The 21,015-nt window shown below is 41.2% G+C and overlaps 2 protein-coding genes across 4 annotated transcripts; one reads left to right on the plus strand and one right to left on the minus strand.

Annotated features, from left to right (window-relative positions):
- Positions 1 to 3,089: 3,089 nt before the first annotated feature.
- Positions 3,090 to 11,969, minus strand: LOC115176180 (sialoadhesin). Of its 3 annotated transcripts, none has more exons than XM_029736042.1 (9): positions 11,861 to 11,969; positions 8,610 to 8,692; positions 7,462 to 7,830; positions 6,564 to 6,875; positions 5,862 to 6,128; positions 5,558 to 5,651; positions 5,417 to 5,435; positions 4,984 to 5,067; positions 3,090 to 3,550 (listed from the first exon to the last, which is right to left on the minus strand). In XM_029736042.1, exons 2-9 carry the CDS (start codon positions 8,677 to 8,679, stop codon positions 3,488 to 3,490), a joined length of 1,278 nt encoding a protein of 425 aa, XP_029591902.1. In that variant the 5' UTR covers positions 8,680 to 8,692; positions 11,861 to 11,969; the 3' UTR covers positions 3,090 to 3,487. The 3 variants fall into 3 exon arrangements, with proteins under 3 accessions (XP_029591902.1, XP_029591899.1, XP_029591901.1); XM_029736039.1 differs by having other exon boundaries at positions 4,984 to 5,070; positions 11,861 to 11,968; XM_029736041.1 differs by lacking the exon at positions 11,861 to 11,969 and having other exon boundaries at positions 4,984 to 5,070; positions 8,610 to 8,768.
- A 2,327-nt stretch (positions 11,970 to 14,296) lies between these two features.
- On the plus strand, positions 14,297 to 18,082 carry LOC115176184 (fMet-Leu-Phe receptor). The gene is made up of 2 exons (XM_029736054.1): positions 14,297 to 14,565; positions 16,762 to 18,082. Exon 2 carries the CDS (start codon positions 16,763 to 16,765, stop codon positions 17,834 to 17,836), a length of 1,074 nt encoding a protein of 357 aa, XP_029591914.1. The 5' UTR covers positions 14,297 to 14,565; position 16,762; the 3' UTR covers positions 17,837 to 18,082.
- Positions 18,083 to 21,015: the final 2,933 nt, after the last annotated feature.

Here is a 21,015-nt window from a genome sequence, read left to right on the forward strand (position 1 = left end):
GTTCTTTATACTGGTTAGGTTCTTTATACTAGCTGGGTTCTTTATACTGGTTGGGTTCTTTATACTGGTTGGGTTCATTGGTTGGGTACTGGTTAGATTCTTCATACTGGTTGGGTTCTTTATACTGATGGGTATCATTGGTTGGGTACTGGTTAGATTCTTCATACTGGTTGGGTTCTTTATACTGATGGGTATCATTGGTTGGGTACTGGTTAGATTCTTCATACTGGTTGGGTTCTTTATACTGATGGGTATCATTGGTTGGGTACTGGTTAGATTCTTCATACTGGTTGGGTTCTTTATACTGATGGGTATCATTGGTTGGGTACTGGTTAGGTTCTTTATACTGGTTGGGTTCTTTATGCCAGTTGGGTTCTTTATACTGTTTTTTATAGTGGTTTGGTTCACTGGTTGGGTTCTTAAAACCGGTTGGGTTCTACTGATTGGGTTCTCTTATCAGGCCTTTCTATGGAATAATCTTGGGTTTGAAATAGTGATGCAATCAGACGCTAAAAAAAACTGTCCCACTCTGTAACTCTGATATGATGAGCTGCAATCTCTCTAAAAGAGATGATTCAAACCAATATTTATCAGATATGTTTGATGTTTGAAATGGTTGCTAAGTGGTGATTCCTTTTTATCTGAGTTTTATATCATTCTCCTCCTTTAGTGAATTAGGTAATCCCATAAAAGTAGTGGCACTGACCCTATGTCCCCACTCTGCACCCGACACACCCCACCCAACCCTTTCTATAGCAAGTACTGTCAGATCTCTCCGCTAGCATTCTGCCTGATGTTGTTTAATGGATGGACACAAACGGATAGAGACTCAGACAGAGCAGACAAAGGAGATGAGCATGCCATCAAAGATCTGCCACTTCCCCCCTGGTGGGAAATGGGGGGAAGGGAGGGGCCCAGCTAGCATCGAACGTTCCTGCAACGTTCTGTAAAGGTTCTCCTTCGTTTCTCCTTCTGGGAACATTGTAGAAAAGTAATTTTTCTAAGAATGAAAGAAGTTACTTTAGGGAACGTCGCTATTTTGGTAAGGTAGAAACATATTGTTCTGAGAACGTTCAAATAACCTCATAAAATAATGTTATTTGAACTTTCTTTACACTGGTTGGGGTCATTGGTTGGGTTCTGGTTTCGGAACTAGAGGAATTAGAACTTTTACGCAACGTACCTCTGTGGTTCCCGTTTGGATGTTGGAAGAAAAAAAGTTCTGGGAACATTCTGGTAATGTTGTATATCTAAGGGCCAGTGTGTGTGGAGGTGAGTGCACATCATTATGTAAATAGCTAACTATACTGAACAAAAATATAAATGCAACATGTAAAGTGTTGGTCCCATGTTTCATGAGCTGAAATTAAAGATCCCAGAAATTCTCCATATGCACAAAAAGCGTATTTCTCTAAAATGTTGTGAACAAATTTGTTTACATCCCTGTTAGTGAGCATTTCTCATTTGCCAAGATAATCCATCCACTGACAGGTGTGGCATTTCAAGAAGCTGATTAAACAGCATGATCATTACACAGGTGCACCTATGCAGGTTTGTCATACAACACAATGCCACAGATGTCTCAAGTTTTGACGGAGCGTGCAATTGGCATGTTGACTGCAGGAATGTCCACCAGAGCTGTTGCCAGAGGATGTAATGTTAATTTCTCTACCAACGTCGTTTTAGAGAATTTGGCAGTACAACCAACCGGGCTCACAACCGCAGACCACATGAAACCACGTCAACCCAGGACCTCCACATCCAGCTTCTTCACCTGCGGGATCATCTGGGAACATCTGATGAAACTAAGGTGTATTTCTGCCTGTAATAAAGCCCTTTTTGTGGGGATAAACTCATTCTGATTGGCTGTGCCTGGCTCCCAAGTGGGTGGACCTATACCCTCCTAGGCCCACCCATGGTTGCGCCCCTGCCGATTCATGTGAAATCCATAGATTAGAGTCTAATTTATTTATTTTAATTGACTGATTTCCTTATATGAACTCAGTAAAATTGTTGAAATTGTTGCATATTGCATTTATATTTTTGTTCAGTCGTTTTTATACCCCGCCCCCAGAAAAATATTGAACTCTCCTTTACAAGCCATGTAGAGGTGTTATCAAGATGACAGATGGCATTGGAGAGGTTGCACAGAGAGAAATGTTTGGAGAAAGGGAGCGATTGGAGATGATGGTGGAAAAGGAAATAAGGAAGAAAGTGAAGCATATTATGAATAACCATGGAGTTGGGGGATGGCATTGTGCTTCTGAAAGATCTGGTGAAGGAAAAGATGATGGACAAGGGGAAAAAAAGGAGAACCGCGGAAATGGTTATGAGGGAATATGGAATGAGGGATTTTGCTGAACTTTTGGAAAAACTTGAGGAAATTGAGAGTGACGAGAGTGAGAATCAATTATATACACATGGTGGCAGGTACAGTGATGACTGTCGAGAAGAAGTTGAGTGTAGAGGGAAGCAGTGTGTCGAGGAAGGTTGGCGTCAAGTGGAAAAAGAGGCATACGTGTTCCAGTAACTCAGAGATTGAACCTGACGAGTGTTGATGACGTTCCTGCAGTGAGGACCGCCGAGTTCGGGCCTCGGCTTGAGGATGTAAAGGTGTGTGTGTGTGCCAATCAGATTGCAGATTTCTCCGAACCCGTTTCATAAAACAAATTGATAACTGAAATTATAATTGTGTATTAATTGTTCATATTTAATTGTGTAATCCTGGGTGTGTGTGTTCCCAACTTTGTAACCTTCAGAGAACGTTCCCGGGAACGTTCCTAACTTTGTAACATTAGAGAACGTTCCCAGAACCTTCATACAACCAAAAGAGAACATTCAAAGAACATTAAGAAAACCATCTGTTTGAACCTTTAGGAAACATTGGTGCAATGTTCAGGGAACGTTTCCACAACCTTCGCAGAACCAAAATTTGTTATCTGGGGAGGTGTCAAAAAAGTGATGTCAGATCACGCCCCGCTTCGTCATTTCCCCTCCACCGCCCACCCACTCCTCTGCTTTCTTTCCTGTTCATTGATGGAGGCAATGGAATGTGTGGAATTTCAAGAGAGAAGGAAGGCACGGTAGAATGGCGTTAAGAGATTTATTCGACTGATTATGCCCATTATAATCCTGACTGACACAAACCACAACCCCCTGCATTGTTTGACATAATCTACAGAGAAGAAGACAGAAATACACTGATGATGCTGAACCACAAGCCAAAAACATTAAACTACAATTTAGTACTGCACTACATGGTCAGAAGTATGTGGACAACCCTTCAAATTAGTGGATTCGGCTTTTTCAGCCACATCTGTTGCTGACAGGTATATAAAATCGAGGCATCAGGTTAAAATATATAATATCATGTATTTTGTGACAGAAATATACAGTATGATCTGAAGAAAAATAACAAGATGAACATTTTCCATACAACAAAGTTAAAATGCAAAGGTCAAATCTGGATCTGTTTTGTCATGTGGTTTCAAGGAGCAGCTCTTTCACTTCTTCTGCCAGGGTGAACTTCACCTCGGGCAGCCCTGGACATCTGTCAAAGGAAGACATTGCAAATAGGCACATACACATTAATGATGTTTGACTTTTCTCAGTGGTGTAAAGTACTTAAGTAAAAATACTTTCAATTACTACTTAAGTAGTTTTTGGGGTATCTTTACTTTCTTTACTATTTACATTTTTTACAACTTTACTTTTACTTCACTACATTCCTAAAGAAAATAATGTATTATTTACTCCATACATTTTCCTTGACACCCAAAAGTACTCATTACATTTTGAATGCTTAACAGGATAGGAAAATGGTCCAATTCACCCACTTATCAAGAGAACATCCCAGGGGCTTCATTTATAAAATTGTTCTTAGATTTATACTTGAACTTAGTCATAAGATCATTTCCGACGGTGTGCTTACGTTCGATTCATAAAAGATACTGAGCATAAAAAACCTTGCTTACGTAGGTTCTAAGTAGCCTTGTAATTTACGCGCCTGTGATCTATAAATCTCAAATTAACTTCAAATTGACCTCACCTGAACGTGCCTTACAATCAGCGATTTCCCCTTATAGAATGCTAGCACAAATGAGGGTTTAGCCAGGAATAGCCATGGACCAAAAGAAAAAAGCTAACTTTTTGGAAGACGAGATCATGGTGATGGCAGAGGAGATTGAAGACAGGCAACACGTATTATTCGGTGGACTAAATAGGGGGCCAAAAAGGTAGCTTGGGAGTGTGTCGCCGCTGCAGTGAAGAAGGTGGGGCAGCAAGACATAACTGTGGCTGATGTGAAAAAGAAATGGTCTGACCTTAAACTACAAGGGAAAAAAAGAATAGCCCTACATAACCAGCAGGAAAATCACTTACGTCAAGTCTAGACTGCGTAGGGATAAGATCATTTCCACGTCAAAGTAAGGTTTTATAAATAACTACGTATACATTTCTGCGTAAGTCACACTTAAGATCAAAATTGATCGTAAGTCCATTTTATAAATGAGGCCTCTGGTCATCCCTACTGCCTCTGATGTGGCAGACTCACAAAACACAAATGCTCAATTTGTAAATTGTGTTGGAGTGTGCCCTTGACTATCTGTAAAAAGAAAAGAAAATGGTGGTGTTTGGTTTGCCTAATAGAAGTCATTTGAAATGATTTATACTTTTACTTTTGATACTTAAGTATATTTTTTGCAATTACATCTACTTTTGATACTTAAGTATATTTAAAACCCAATACTTTTAGACTTTTACTCAAGTGGTATTTTACTGGGTGACTCACTTTTACTTGAGTCATTTTCTATTATTAAGGATCTTTACTTTTACTCAAGTATGACAATTGGTTACTTTTTCCACCACTGACTTTACTTAATTCAAAATGAATGCTCACACATAAAACAGTTAGCTTAAATACCTACAAACTACAACATTGTATGTTGTTGTGAGTTTATATTAGACATTTTTCCTCATAATCACCTGGAGTTGGTCATAGTCAGAGCTGATGCTGGCAATCGTTAGGTTAGTGTACGTGTTGTCTCCTTTCTCTGACAGCGCTAGCTGCTGCTGGAATATTGAGGAGAAAGAATTGTATTTAAACGGAGGAGTTATATCTTATCCAACGGACTATCAGTCTCAGAGGTATCAATACTATATCAAATGTAATATGAAATAGGAGCATTAGTGTTGTACGTTTTATACAAAGCCACAGTGAATTTGGTCAAAGACTCAAGATGTGTAATAGTCATAAAGAGAATTGTTAAAGCTTTGACGTAGAATCTTTGACATAGAATCTTTGACGTAGAAACACATTGTCTCTGTATCGTATCGTACTGCGTCATCTACTGCCAATGCCTTAAAATTGCTCAGTTAATTAAACAGAATATTATGAAAATGAAAATGTTCCTCTTACTTTCAGTCTTCTGGACAGACTTAGGGGAGGGAAAAGGGGGAACTTGGGTTAGAACAAAGTGGATCGGAACAGTCCTTCTATAAATGTTTTCTATAAATGTATTCCTAAACTGGATGGGCATGAACATGTAAACATTGATACCTTTTATATTTATACACATCCACGGTGATGGTTAGAACATAGAGCAACACCATCACTCCACAGATGATGTAGGGGATCACGGAACATTGGCCACCTAAAAACAATGGGAATAGAACATGGGTTTTTAAAGTTTACTATTCATTTGTTGTCCATTTGTCTTGAGAGTTAACCATTGAAAATAGAGATTTAATGTTCACTTTTCAACAATGGCACTTTTCAACAAATAAAATGGCACCCTATTTCATATAGTGCACTATTAGGTCAAGTGTTGTGCATTAGTCATCAAGTGAACAAAATGATTTACTTTCGAACTCCAGAGGCATGGCCTTTGACCTTTGTGATCCCTTCTCATTGTGGGCCTCACAGAGGTACAGCCCGCTGTCTGCCTTGCTGACCAGGAGGACTAGTGTCTGCCCATTGGCCTTCCAGGTCACCTGCCCACTGATGTCTTTGTACCAGGAGTAGCGCTCCACTGGTGGGTTGGCATCACTCTGACAGGTCAGGGTCACTGCCCTCCCGTCGGGCACAGGCCCAGATGGGCTGGACAGGGCTACAGTGTTTTTAGGTGCATCTGGAAGACAGAATCCACACAGTAAAATCAACTTCCTGTGAGGTACGTGAGCTCATTTTGATCTGTGAGATTAAAGGCCCGTTTCCACAAGGGAACGTTCGTCATGCGAGTGTCAACGAGCGTGCGAACGATAGAAATAGAGTGTATTGGTGTGAATGAGAGAACAGGAAAAAAAGATGATGAGGAAGAATCACTGCATAGGTATGAATAGCTAACTGGCTGCTTATTACCTGCTAATTCATGTTTAACCCGTTTGTTTTTTTATGCCCTGTGCTCTTTGATACTGTTTAGCACTTAACACTATCAATTATCTATCAATGAACTAATCATGTTCACAAACAGAATGAGGAGATTCCTTGGTTTCATTCTATAGCTACGTTACTGTTTATATGGTTGCGGTATGGTCATATGATTATGGTTGTTGTGGTCTCTCACAAAGAACATTGAGGGTCAGGTTCCTCTGAGTCGTCTTGGTGGTGCCCCCTGGCTGCAGTGTGTAGCGGGCAGAACATTTGACCATCAGCCCGTGATGCCGGAGGGAGGCGGTAAAGGTAAGGGTGGAGGTCATGGTCATGAGCCCATCTATACCCTCCTGTAGCTGGCTCTCAACACTGCCACCCAGCCCAGAGGTCCAGGTCAGAGAGGGCGGGAACGAAGGGCAGGGGGCAGAGGCAGAGCAGCTCAGTCTAACCAGCTCCCCCTCTGGGATGTTGCCAATAGGGGTTAGTTGGGGTTTGGGTGGGGTGTCTGGAGGTAATAAAGGTATGTGGGAGAGAGAGAGAGAGAGAGAGCGAGAATCAATAACAAGACAGAAAGAGGCCTGGATAAAGCCCAATGACATACCTTAATGGGGCAACCAGGTTTAAACCAACTCTGCTTAGAACATCACTCTGTTTTTCATGTTAAGCAGTGCCGGCTCCAGGCATAAGCGATATAAGCGGTTGCTTAGGGCACCCGACCCAAAAAATTACTTTCTGTTGAGAGTTAGAATAGTAGAATACACAAAGTGCAAGGTTGAATTTATTTAAAAAAATTATTAATTCTGCAGTTTAGATTGGTAAATTAGTCAAGCCCCCATTGATTTTGTTAGTCACTCTCACTCAGATGTCATTAGCATGGCATAAGTCATGGCAAAATGTGTACAATTGCAACCAAATCTTGCTTAGGGCAACCAAAAGGCCAGAGCTGGTTCCTGGTGTTAAGTATTTAAACCTGTGTTTGCTGTTAGAATTCACAAGAATTCAATGTAGTCCTTTTGTTAGAATGTTTAGCCCTCAATATTTCTTTTAACTGGAAATCATAAATATCTTAGGTAAGGTCAAATTCAGTGTACCTGTATGACTGATATGTACTCCTGGGTAGAAAATATACTTGAGGCGATTTGTTCCAGCACATTCCAGCCTGAAGATATATGTGTCATCATATCCTGCAGGGAAACTGTTGAAAAGGGTGGTGCAGTTCTTGCTCAATAGATTTCCCTCCATCACTCCCTTTATGATGTTTTGGTCATCCGTATTGGCTGAGCTCAATACTATATTTCCCCCAAAATCTTTTTTAGACCAAAGCCCAGTGGGTGTGCAGTTTTTCAAGTCAGCATCATATGCAGCAGGGATCTCAAATCTACATGGGACCAGTAGGCAGGATCCACCAACAGCCACAATGCTTTGGGGTGTCCGCAGACTCCACTGTTGGCAGAGTGCACCTGGAGAACACAGCACCATCAAGAAACACTGAACAGCAAAACCTGGACTCAGGGATACTCGTAACATAGCAAATGTTAATCTGTCTCCCTCCATTTAGTGTGATATGTTACGTTTCGGATGGTATGTATTAATTTGTGGATGTCCATCATCCATTTTATATGATACTGTATGTTACGAATTTGCAATACGTATGACATGTTACGAATTCCACTTTGTTGTGGCAAACGTTAGCTAGGTGGCTATGTGGGCTAGGGTGGGGTTAAGGTTAGGGTTAGGAGATATGGTTAGGTTAGGGTTAGGGGAAGGGTTAGCTAACATGCTAAGCAATTGCAAAGTAGCTAAAAAAGTAGTAAATAGTTGAAAAGTTGCTAATTAGCTCAAACGCTAAAGTTGTCCTTGATGTGATTGTTCGTGTTATACGCCCACCCATCCTCCCCAACCAACCAACCTCCCTCCTTTTGTTTTTGGCTAAAGTAACCTTCTGTCGTACGTAACCATACCAAACGTAATATATCATACTCATTTCAGTGTCACCTATTCACATTTACTATGTTACATTTACTCTTTGAGGCCAGGCTGAACAGCAAAACACATTTGTCTGCACACACACACACGGACACACACACACGGACACACACACAGACAAAGGTTTATCAATCTCACACACATTTGTCGAAACACCCAAGCACATATTGCAGAGATGATATCATTGTCATTAAGTCAAAGTGTGTACAAGTTAAGAGGGAAGTACAGTATGCACAATCAGGAAGAAACTGACCTTTCAACAGAAAGGTGATGAAAGCAATAAACCCCAGAAACATCTGTGATGTTGTTGAGATTCCTTCCATAGTAAGAATACACCTCAAATAAACAGAGATAGAAAAAGTAGATCAGAATTAGACAGCTATGGATAATCTGTGCTGAACAAAAATATAAAACGCAACATGCAACAATTTCAAAGATTTAACTGAGTTACAGTTCATATAAGGAAATCAGTTAATTGAAATAAATAAATGAGGCCCTAATCTATGGGTTTCACATGACTGGGAATACAGATACAGTGGATTTAAAAAGTCTACACACCCCTGTTAAAATGCCAGGTTTTTGTGATGTAAAATAATGAGACAAAGATAAATCATGTCAGAACTTTTTCCACCTTTAATGTGACCTATAACATGAACAATTCAATTGAAAAACAAACTGAAATCTTTGAGGGGGAAAAATAAAAAATAAAAGAAATCACAATAACCTGGTTGCATAAGTGTGCACACCCTTAAACTAATACTTTGTTGAAGCACCTTTTGATTTTATTACAGCACTCAGTCTTTTTGGGTAGGAGTCTATTAGCATGGCACATCTTGATGTGGCAATATTTGCCCACTCTTCTTTGCAAAAGCGCTCCAAATCTGTCAGATTGCGAGGACATCTCCTGTGCACAGCCCTCTTCAGATCACCCCAGAGACGTTCAATTGGATTCAGGTCTGGGCTCTGGCTGGGCCATTCCAAAACGTTAATCTTCTTCTGGTGAAGCCATGCTTTCGTGGATTTGGATGTGTGCTTTGGGTTGTTGTCGTGCTGAAAGGTGAACTTCCTTTTCAGCTTTCTAACGGATGCCTGAAGGTTTTGTGCCAAAATTGCTTGGTATTTGGAACTGTTCATAATTCCCTCCACCCTGACTAAGGCCCCGGCTCCAGCTGAAGAAAAACAGCCCCAAAGCATGATGCTGCCACCACCATGCTTCACTGTGGGTATGGTGTTCTTTGGGTGATGTGCAGTGTTGTTTTTGCGCCAAACATACCTTTTGGAATTATGGCCAAAAAGTTCAACCTTGGTATCATCAGACCATAACACGTTTTCCCACGTGCTTTTGGGGGACTTGATGTTTGTTTTTCCAACTTCAGCCGGGCTTGGATGTTTTTCATTGTAAGAAAAGGCTTCCGTCTTGCCACCCTACCCCATAGCCCATTCATATGAAGAATACGGGAGATTGTTGTCACATGTAGCACACAGCCAGTACTTGCCAGAAATTCCTGCAGTTCCTTTAATGTTGCTGTAGGCCTCTTGGAAGCCTCCCTGACCAGTTTTCTCCTCGTCTTTTCATACATTTTGGAGGGACGTCCAGTTCTTGGTAATGTCTCTGTGGTGCCATATTTTCTCCACTTGATGATGACTGTCTTCACTGTGTTCCATGGTATATGTAATGCTTTGGAAATTCTTTTGTACCCTTCTCCTGACTGATATCTTTCAACAATGAGATCCCTCTGATGCTTTGGAAGCTCTCTGCGGACCATGGCTTTTGCTCTGAGATACAACTAAGAAAATGTCAGGAAAATCCTACTAGAACAGCTGAACTTTATTTGTGATTAATCAGAGTCACTTTAAATGATGGCAGGTGTGTAATGACTTCTATTTAACATGAGTTTGAATGTGATTGGTTAATTCTGAACACAGCCACATCCCCAGTTATAAGAGGGTGTGCACACTTACGCAACCAGGTTATTGTAAGGTTTTTATTTTTCATTTTTCCCCCTCGAAGATTTCAGTTTGTTTTTCATTTGAATTGTTTACATTATAGGTCACATTAACAGTAGAAAAAGTTCTGACATGATTTATCTTTGTCTCATTCTTTTACATCACAAAAACCTGGCATTTTAACAGGGGTGTGTAGACTGTTTATATCCACTGTATGCATCTTTTGATCACAGATTCCTTAAAAAAAAGGTAGGAGCATGGATCAGAAAATACCAGTCAGTATCTGATGTGACCACCACTTGCCTCATGCAGCGTGACACATCTCTTTTGCATAAAGTTGATCAGGCTATTGATTGTGGCCTGTGGAATGTTGTCCCACTCCTCTTCAATGGCTGTGCGAAGTTGCTGGATATTGCGGGGAACTGAAACACACTGTTGTACACGTCGATCCAGAGCATCCCAAACATGCTCAATGGGTGACATGTCTGGTGAGTATGCAGGCCATGGAAGCACTGGGACATTTTCTACTTCCAGGAATCGTGTACATTATCATGCTGAAACATGAGGTGATGGTGGCGGATGAATGGCACGACAATGGGCCTCAGGATCTCGTCACGGTATCTCTGTGCATTCAAATTGACATTGATAAAATGCAATTGTGCTCGTTGTCCGTAGCTTATGCCTGCCCATACCATAACCCCACCGCCCCACCATAGGGCACACTGGTCACAACGGTAACATCAGCAAACTGCTCACCCACAAGATGCCATACACGTGGTGTGCGGTGTGAGGCCGGTTGGATGTACTCCCAAATGATCTAAAACGATGTTGGAGGTGGCTTATGGTAGAGAAATTAACCTTAATTTCTCTGGCAACAGCTCTGGTGGACATGCTTGCAGTCAGCATGCCAATTTCACGCTCCCTCAAACTTGAGACATCTGTGGCATTGTGTTGTGTGACAAAACTGCACATTTTAGAGTAGCCTTTTATTGTCCCCAGCACAAGGTGCACCTGTGTAATTATTATGCTGTTAATCAGCTTCTTGATATGCCACACCTGTCAGGTGGATGGATTATCAATGCTCACTAACAATGATGAAAATAACATTTTGGCACAACATTTGAGAGAAATAAGCTATTTGTACATATGTAACATTTCTGGGATCTTTTATTTCAGCTCATGAAACATTGGAGCATCACTGTACATGTTGCGTTTATATTTTTGTTCAGTGTATGTACAAATAGGTAAAAATACTGGAATGTTTAGCATTTGATTCTAAGTAGCAATTACCTATGAACACCTTAACTACTGTTTAACTGACATACAATTACATTTTTGCAACAATTTAATTGTTTATCAGTACCATTTTTCCAAAACTCAATTTTAAATTTAAAGAGGTAACACATTGCCACGTCAATACAATTTCTACTTTCTCTACGATTCAAGTCTTTTTAGTATTGTGATTCAATATATTTGAATGAGATTTTGTGGAATTGTGTTTATTGTTCTGAGATACTCTAAATGTGTCTTTTAGATGAAATAATGAAAAAGCCTTACCTGTAACTGAGTGAAAGAGATTATGGATATTGAGATCACCGATATCTCCAAAATGGCGCTGGGTGTTTAATCAAGCAAGAAGCTGTCTTTCCTTTAATATGCATTGGGAAATAAAGGAAGTTGTCCTCATCACACCAAACCCTGCTTGCTCAATTCTTAACCAAGAACAAACGTCAGGACAAAGAGGATGTTTTCTGCAGTTGATAGAACATTTACAATTGGCTGCAACGTTCTGTGGCAGGATATATCTGACTTCTTTATTGTAAAAAGGCACAATGTGATGACTTGTCACAGTCTGCCACCAAATTGCAGCATCCCCATGTAGGAGTTACCCAAAACTATCAGGGGCCAGAGGCATTCCGCAGATAGCTTTTATAAAGCTCTGTATACAATCGTGCAGAACATGCATCAGTAAGACATATGTTGGTAGTTTTGGAAAGTTATATACTCAAACTCTATGTTCTCAAATACCATATCAAATCTGCAATGAAGCTAAAAGATTGACGTCGTTCATTTCGTAATCAAATAAAAAACTGTGATTGAATGATGAGTTTAGATGCGTCAGTCAATTCGTCATAAGGTCATCACTTTATTATGGTGTAGTTAGTCAAGATAAAGGCTTATTCGTGGTGGCATCCCAATCTCATTATGCCAACAACATGTCAAGTAATACTACTTTTTGCATATTTTGTTGTGTTACAGCCTGAATTTAAAATGTATTCAATTGAGATGTTGTGTCTCTGGCCTGCACACAATACTGCACACAATGTCAAAGTGGAGCTACAAATTAATTAACAAAGAAAAGCTGAAATGTCGAGTCAATAAGTATTCAACACCTTTGTTATGGCAAGCCTAAATAAGTACAGGAGTAAAAATGTCACATAGTAAGTTGCATGGACTCCGTGTGCAATAATAGTGTTTAAAATGACACAAATATTAATTTCCACAAAGTTTGCTGCTTCAGTGTCTTTACATATTTTTGTCAGATGTTACTATGGAATACTGATGTATAATTACAAGCATTTCATAAGTGTCAAAGGCTTTTATTGACAATTACATAAAGTCGATGCAAAGAGTCAATATTTGCAGTGTTGACCCTTCTTTTTCAAGACCTCTGCAATCCGCCCTGGCATGCTGTCAATTAACTTCTGGGCCACATCCTGACTGATGGCAGACCGTTCTTGCATAATCAATGCTTAGAGTTTGTCAGAATTTGTGGGTTTTTGTTTGTCCACCCGCCTCTTGAGGATTGACCACAGGTTCTCAATGGGATTAAGGTCTGGGGAGTTTCCTGGCCATGGACCCAAAATATCGATATTTTGTTACCCGAGCCACTTAGTTATCACTTTTGCCTCATGGCAAGGTGCTCCATCATGCTGGAAAAGGCATTGTTTGTCACCAAACTATTCCTGGATTGTTGGGAGAAGTTGCTCTCGGAGGATGTGTTGGTACCATTCTATATTCAAGGCTACGTGTTCTTAGGCAAAATTATGAGTGAGCCCACTCCCTTGGCTGAGAAGCAACCCCACACAAACTTCCCAGACCTTAATCCCATTGAGAACTTGTGGTCAATCCTCAAAAGGCGGGTGGACAAACAAAAACCCACAAATTCTGACAAACTCCAAGCATTGATTATGCAAGAACGGTCTGCCATCAGTCAGGATGTGGCCCAGAAGTTAATTGACAGCATGCCAGGGCGGATTGCAGAGGTCTTGACAAAGAAGGGTCAACACTGCAAATATTGACTCTTTGCATCAACTTCATGTAATTTTTAGTAAAAGCCTTTGACACTTATGGAATGCTTGTAATTATACTTCAGTATTCCATAGTAACATCTGACAAAAATATCTAAAGACATTGAAGCAGCAAACTTTGTGGAAATTAATATTTGTGTCATTCTCAAAACCTTTGGCCACGACTGTACAATCCAGGTGTGCAAAGCTCTTAGAGGCTTACCCAAGACTCACAGCTGTAACTGCTGCAAAAGGTGATTCTAACATATATTCACTCAGGGATGTGAATACTTATGCAAATGAGATATTTCTGTATTTCAAAAATCTCTAAAAACATGTTTTCACTTTCTCATTATGGGGTATTGTATGTAGATGGATGAGCGCAAAAAATCAATTGAATCCATTTTGAATTCAGGCTGTAACACAACAGAATGTGGGATAAGTCAAGGGGTATCAATACTTTCTGAAGTCACTGTATATATGTGAGAATATTACTGTAGATTTTGGGGGCATTCACCTCATTCTGTGTGTTTCTTTTGGCTGAACATAGAGAATACGGGCAGGAAGTGGACTCCAGTTGAAAAGGGAAGAGCATCTAATGACCGAGTAAGGCATGGCCAGTAGTCCCCACCCCCTTCCAACTCCTGCCTCTTCTAGAGTGAAAGAGAAAGATAGCGAGAGGGGGGAGAGAGAGAGAGAGAGATAGAGAGAGGAAGTTCATAGAACTCATGTCTTTTCTGTGGCCACCCAAGTGGCACTGTGACTTGGGGTTTGAGCCCACATCCTTTAGACTCGCTCGCACAGACACACTGATGCACACAGAGAGGACAGAGAAGACAGTGCGGATTGTAGGGACACAGAGACACAACTATCTGCACAGAGACACAGCATAGAACTATGCACCTCCACACTCTGTTCAACCATTGAAGCTGAAGTACTGGTCAGCTACTACTGGAGCATCGCAACTCATAGGTAAGCATTATCGGTATGAATAACAACCGTACACGGCATTTTTCGGCTTTACTTTTCATTTAGTTTCTTAAATCACTTCATTCGAATAGTTTCAAGTACAGGAGAGAATATTCTGTAGATGTTCTATCAACAGACAACTGGTTTGATTTAGTTAGTTAGAGACAACGTAAACTCTTTTGACATGCAGAAACTCTGTCTTCTGACTAGCTATACTATACTCAAGCTGTACACGTACAGTAGCAGCATGCTATAGCCTATTCTGGACAAATGATGAGATTCTGTGTATAGTTAGCTGAATATATACAGATCATCTGTCAGGGACTATCCAAAGAAGATGTTACCCTTTATCTGTGTCCATTGGTTTCCATTGCCATATCACCACGTCAGCTCAAATTGAGTTGCCAACAAGATGAATAAGGATTAGCCACTGATATACATTACTACTGTTGATTCAAATATGACATTGAGTTGGAGGGGGGCGGACCCAGCAAATTACACCCTGTAATTGAGTAAAGTCTAGGCTAGATATGGCAGGTTTGTTTTGCAGCATTTATTGCAACTTCATTGAAAACAAAGTCTCTTCGGTGTTTACGAGCAGGGGCAAACGGCATTTATTAATCATGTAGGCAAGCAGAAATATTGTAGTAGTAACACAAACAGTGCCATAAAATAGGTGTAGTAAAAATGACTAAATGCTCAAAATGTATACACTGTAGTCCAGAACAATCAGTCCACTGTGCTAGTCCCATTGATCATGAAGTCACCAGTACATACAGTATGTCAGTCAATCTAACAATAAGACATAGTTCTTTATCTTGACAAGAAAGACATTCGAACAGAAATAGTATCTCACGTCTGTCAGTGACAGTGCTTTGGATAAATGATCGGATTTTACTTTGTAAGGTGTATTTCCATGAATGGAATACATCCTCAAACTGATAAAGAACAACCAATGAATGTAGTCTGTCAATATTGACTTTGAACTTGTGCCGGGAGCCAGCTTCATGGCAATGAAAGTATTTAGGGGAACGCAAATCGTATTGGCGTCATATCAAAGAAGCCTCTGCTTATAAAAAAGCACAACCACAAAACCGTCCAAGAGGTGGAGTGAGTTCTTGGCTCAGGTCATAATAAAGCGTTCCTAATAATCTTGCTCCTAAGTAAACCCCATCAGTTATATGGACTGGAAGCTTATTGGTTGCCAGACAACAGGAATATGTTTGTTTACCGTTGGCTCATTGATGGGAATGGGTATATGGCACAGGATACTGTGCACTGATATACTACCCCAGGCCATAGCCGCAAGACGTTTTGACTAGCGGGTGCTGACTGCGGATTATCATCTCACCACCAGAGTGTGCTGTAACACCCCCAGCACCCTACTTCCCGCGGCTATGACCCAGGTATCTCTGGTCTGACTCATAATGAGAGGGTACCTGGGCAAGAGACTGGTCACATCAGTCATAAGACAAAACCATTATATGGTTCCTGTCTATGTATGCCTCTGGAAAGGAAATGGAGATACGCAAAGAGGAAGAGGATGGCAATCATGTTCTTACAAGTTCCTGATATGTTTTAGGTGGAATGCTGACGATATGTCAGTATCCGATAAATAGGATAGTATGTGGGCGTGCACCACAGTTTGGGAGGACGGGCTCGCGGTAATGGCTGGAGCGGAGTTAGTGGAATGGTATCAAATACATCAAACACATGTTTTATACCATTCCATTCCATTATTATGAGCCGTCCTCCCCTCAGCAGCCTCCACTGGTGTGCACGTTGGAAAAAGCTGAACAAAAAGGTACAACTGTGGGTAGTTCACAGTACCAGACCTCCGCCACATACTCACACAAACACACACACACATTCCCAGACACAGACACAGAATGACTCAGACTGTCATGGACAGATCACATCATGCCCGGCACACAAGGTCCCATCTGAAGATTCAGAATACTTCCTAAAAAGCTAAAGATATTTTAATCTTTAAGTCAAGAATTTATAGAGTTCTGTCCATTTGTGACTATGAGTCCTCTTCCTGATAATAACAACTGACTGGCTACTGGCTGGACAAAGTTCAAAATCATTAGAGGAAAAAGTGTTACACTTTATGACTAATCTAGAGGAAAGCCATTAAGTGGTAATGTATAAGGAAGTCATTCTGTATATTCACACCCTTCTCGCCCTTTTTTACAGAATGACATCCAACGCCACGCTTCCATTGGTCCTCCTTGTCTCAGCCGGCCGAGATGACAAAGCCACGGTGGTGGACATTGACGCCATCATGGACAACTTCATCATTGTCCTCTACACGCTGACCATTGTCCTGGGCACCACGGGCAACTCTGTGGTCATCTGGGTGGCGGGCTTCAAGCTCAAGCCCACCGTCACCAACGTGTGGCTGGTCAACCTGGCCGTGGCCGACCTCATCTTCTGCCTGAGCCGTGTGCTCTCGCTGACCAAGAAGCTCTTCTTCGACTACTGGCCGTTCGGCATCTTCCTGTGCAAGTTCAACGGCTTCTTCAAGTACACCAACATGTTCTGCAGCGTGTTCCTGCTCGCCGTCATCAGCATGGACAGGGCACTGTGCGTCTGGCACCCCGTCTTTACCAAACGCCGCCGGACACTCTGCGCTGCCCGCCTGATGAGCACCGGCGTGTGGGCGGTGGCGGCCATTTTGAGCGCCCCCTACTTTGCCTACCGCCAGGTCTACCTGGGCAAGAACAACCTGAGCAAGTGCTCGCTGGAGGTCAAGGAGCCAATGGAAGGCGACAACAGCGCTAAGCTAGCGCTCTACTCCATCCGCTTCCTATGCGGTTTCCTGCTTCCTTTTCTCATCATCCTCTGCTGCTACGTCCTGGCAGGGCTGGGCATCCGACGCACCCGCCTGTCGGGCAAGTCGCGTCCCCTTCGTATCCTGGCATCGCTGGTCTGTGCCTTCTTCCTGTGCTGGGCACCCTACCACTGCCTTCTACTGGCCAAAATGATGTACAGCAAGAGTACCATGGTGAAGGTGGGGCTGACAGTGGCCAAAGGCTTTGCTTACTTCAACAGTTGTGTGAACCCGCTGCTGTACTTCTGTATGGGGTTGGACATGAGAGGTTCAAGGTTCAGGCAGAGCTTAGCGGGGGTGTACCAGAGAGCACTAGCCGATGACAGGGATGGTCGGTCCACACATTCCAACGAGCGCACAGTGGATGATAGTTCTGGCCCTGCGTCACGACCTGTAATGGTGACCGGTCAGTCTCGAGTGAATGTGGCCAACGTCTGAGGGAAGTCACATTTGGTATGAGGAGGGGCTTCAGTCCTTATTAATTTACAGGCTAGTTAACACTGAATAGCTGAATAGATTGTGTAGACAAAAATATATATATATTTTTGATCAGTTGTTCAAGCCGTTCACATTCCATTGACCATGTTGTAGCTAGCTAAGAGAGGCGGAAGCTAGACCACAGGGGATACATAGAGACTGTAAATGTATGTAAATGACTCAATAAATAATTCTCACAGTTTCAAAGTGTTAAGTGCTAATGTTTTGATCTATGTGATGAAAATCACAGAAAGAAAGTGGAACTGTGCCTAGAAAATAGAAAATAACATAACGGGGAAGTGACACAACTTTTGGGGGAAGTCATAGATGACTTCAGTCATGTTATTTCTACTGAAAGCCAACTTCAGGTTTCAACAGGGGAAAAGCTTTTATTTCCATTTTAGCGTTTCCATTTAGAATCATTGTCTTCCACAGGACAGCATCCTTATGTGCCATTGGTGAATTTTACATATCAGTGACACCTCATTCACTCTCATTGATGATTCGAAAGGGGGAAATGAAAGATTTGAGAGAAAATAGACAGAAAGGGAGAGGGAAGTCAGAAACAGAGGATGTAATCTGGACAGCTGGACTTGAGGAAGTGTGGTGGTCGCTTGTTTCTCTTTTAGTCACCACATTGTTCCTCACTGTTAGACTGTCTCGATCATGTCTCAGTAGTATGACTGGTCTCTCAGTAGTCTGACTGGCCTCTCCTTCAGACTAACTGTGTCAGTGGTGAACACAGTGGCTCAGTTTAAGCTCTGTGGTTGCAGAGACAGGATGGCTAATTAATTTGCAGTGACAAACACCACACTCACACAATTCAAGTCACACTAGTTATTCAATGTATCTCTTCTGAAACTCAATCTCTCTGCTTATTCAGAACTCTTGTGCTGAAATAAAAAGTATGTAAGAGAGACAGTTCAGCTAAAGTCTAAAGTCTATCTAAAGTCTATCTAAATAAGAATCAGAATTGTTTTCCTTTCTTGACTGAAACGGTGTAGCTAGCTACATCATGTCCTCTGTGTCGTTCATGAAAGGCCCAAAGGTCCAGGATGCAGAGAAACAGCAATCTCCCTCAGGACAATGGAGGAGAAGGGACATGAATGGATGGGAACAAACAGAACAGTTCAGTTTGATTCACCAGAAAAGACAGAACAAATATTTGAACAAATATTATGGTTAAAATCAAATATACTAATTGATTAAAAAAACATTATTTTGGGGAAAAATGTACAAAAAAACTGTATAATCTTTGCAAATTATCTCATAAATAGGACTGGTGGAGTTATGTCACACATGCAGTTAACAAAAATATATATATCTTTTGCTTAATCCAAAATTGCAACCAACTGATTGCATCATTACCACGAAAATGGAGGACGCAAGTGGAAAGGGGAGAAGGTAAGGAGCTTGTCTGTTAGCTCTGCATTAAAGACCAAAATTGGTTAAAGAAAATTGTGATACAGAAAGTGTACCAGTTTCATTTAAGGACCAAAAAATGGACAGCTGTGCCATATAGGTCGCAAAAGAGTAGGGAGGATATTTTCAATGTAATTCTAGCAACCAATACAATGTTATATGTGGGATACAACCGTCCCAGCTCTACAGATTTTGCTACGAAGAGACAGAACCATTAGATCATCTGTTTTGGTACTGCCCATATGTAGCTTGTTTTTGGTCGCAGGTTCAGGAATGGCTAAAAAACTGCAAGACTTTCTTGGAGCTAACTCTGCAAATAGCACTGCTGGGTGATTTAAAAAGTCAGAGTCAAACGATCAATAATATTAAAATACTATTAGCAAAAATGTTTATCTTTAATTTACAATCTGTAGAAACTACGAGAATAGAAAGGTTCAGAACTTTTGTGAAACATCACAGCACAGAGGAAAAATATATGGCAACTAGAAATCAAGAAATCAAAACTGAATGGTCTTCAGGGATAGATGGGAGGGTTTAAGTGTAGCTGAAGGCTGGGACACCCCCAAAAAACAACAGATAACTAATGTAAAATATAATGGCTGTAAAATGTATATAGTATGAATAAGCTGGAAGTAGATGCCTAAGTATTGTTGTCCGTTAGTTTACTCCAATTATGGGAGGGGTGATAGGGTTAGGGGAAAATAATAAAGAAGGAAAATATATAAAAATATATACTGTATATACATATTTAAAATAATATACAGTACCAGTCAAAAGTTTGGACACACCTACTCATTCAAGGGTTTTTCTTTATTTTTTACTATTTTCTACATTGTAGAATAATAGTGAAGACATCAAAACTAACACATATGGAATCGTGTAGCAACCAAAAAAGTGTTAAACAAATACAAATATATTTTAGATTTTAGATTTTTCAAATTAGCCACCTTTTGCCTTGATGACAGCTTTGCACACTCTTGGCATTCTCTCAACCAGCTTCATGAGGAATGCTTTTCCAACAGTCTTGAAGGAGTTCCCACATATGCTGAGCACTTTTTGGTTGCTTTTCCGTCACTCTGCGGTCCAACTCATCCCAAACTGTCACAGATCCATCTGGAACTTTCATTACGCAAACCTGGCCCCTATTCCCAGTGATTAGTAATTGTGTAAGTGTGTCCTTGGTTAACAGTGTCCTGCCGATTATTGTTACAATGTTCGTTGGTCGTGTGAGTACCTGTGCTGTGTGTTTTGGCATTTGTGCCATTGTGGATTGCGCAGATGATTACGGGTCTCCTCCTGTGTGATAATCATTGTGCGCTTGTGTTATTTATTTGAGGTACTCCTCGCTCTTTTGTTTGGGTTTTAACCCTGTGTGTTGTATACGTGTTTGTTTGGTCTTCGTCACCGTGCCTGTACACGGCATGCTGTAATTTGGGTATAATAAAAAACTCTATTACGCATTCCTGCACGTCTCCCGATCCCTTATACCAGCGTGACACAAACAACCTCAATTGGGTTGAGGTCGGGTGATTGTGGAGGCCAGGTCAACTGATGCAGCACTCCATCACTCTCCTTCTTGGTCAAATAGCCCTTACATAGCCTGGAGGTGTGATTTGGATCATTGTCCTGTTGGCGTTTGGAACCAAAAATCTCACATTTGGACTCATCAGTCCAAAGGACAGATTTCCACCAGTCTAATGTCCATTGTTCTTGTTTCT

This window comes from Salmo trutta, chromosome 36, assembly GCF_901001165.1.
Source record: "Salmo trutta chromosome 36, fSalTru1.1, whole genome shotgun sequence".
Taxonomy (NCBI): domain Eukaryota; kingdom Metazoa; phylum Chordata; class Actinopteri; order Salmoniformes; family Salmonidae; genus Salmo; species Salmo trutta.

What these genes read in the sequence shown, in the direction of transcription:
- LOC115176184 (XM_029736054.1), top strand. Translation starts at nt 16,763, where the DNA reads ATGACATCCAACGCCACGCTTCCATTGGTCCTCCTTGTCTCAGCCGGC.
- LOC115176180 (XM_029736039.1), bottom strand. Translation starts at nt 8,679, where the DNA reads ATGGAAGGAATCTCAACAACATCACAGATGTTTCTGGGGTTTATTGCT. An exon ending in CCTGACCCTCAATGTTCTTT is followed by an intron (nt 6,129 to 6,563) that starts GTGAGAGACCAC and finishes TCTGTCTTCCAG; the next exon opens with ATGCACCTAAAAACACTGTA. An exon ending in CTGACTATGACCAACTCCAG is followed by an intron (nt 3,551 to 4,983) that starts GTGATTATGAGG and finishes TTCCTTTGACAG; the next exon opens with ATGTCCAGGGCTGCCCGAGG.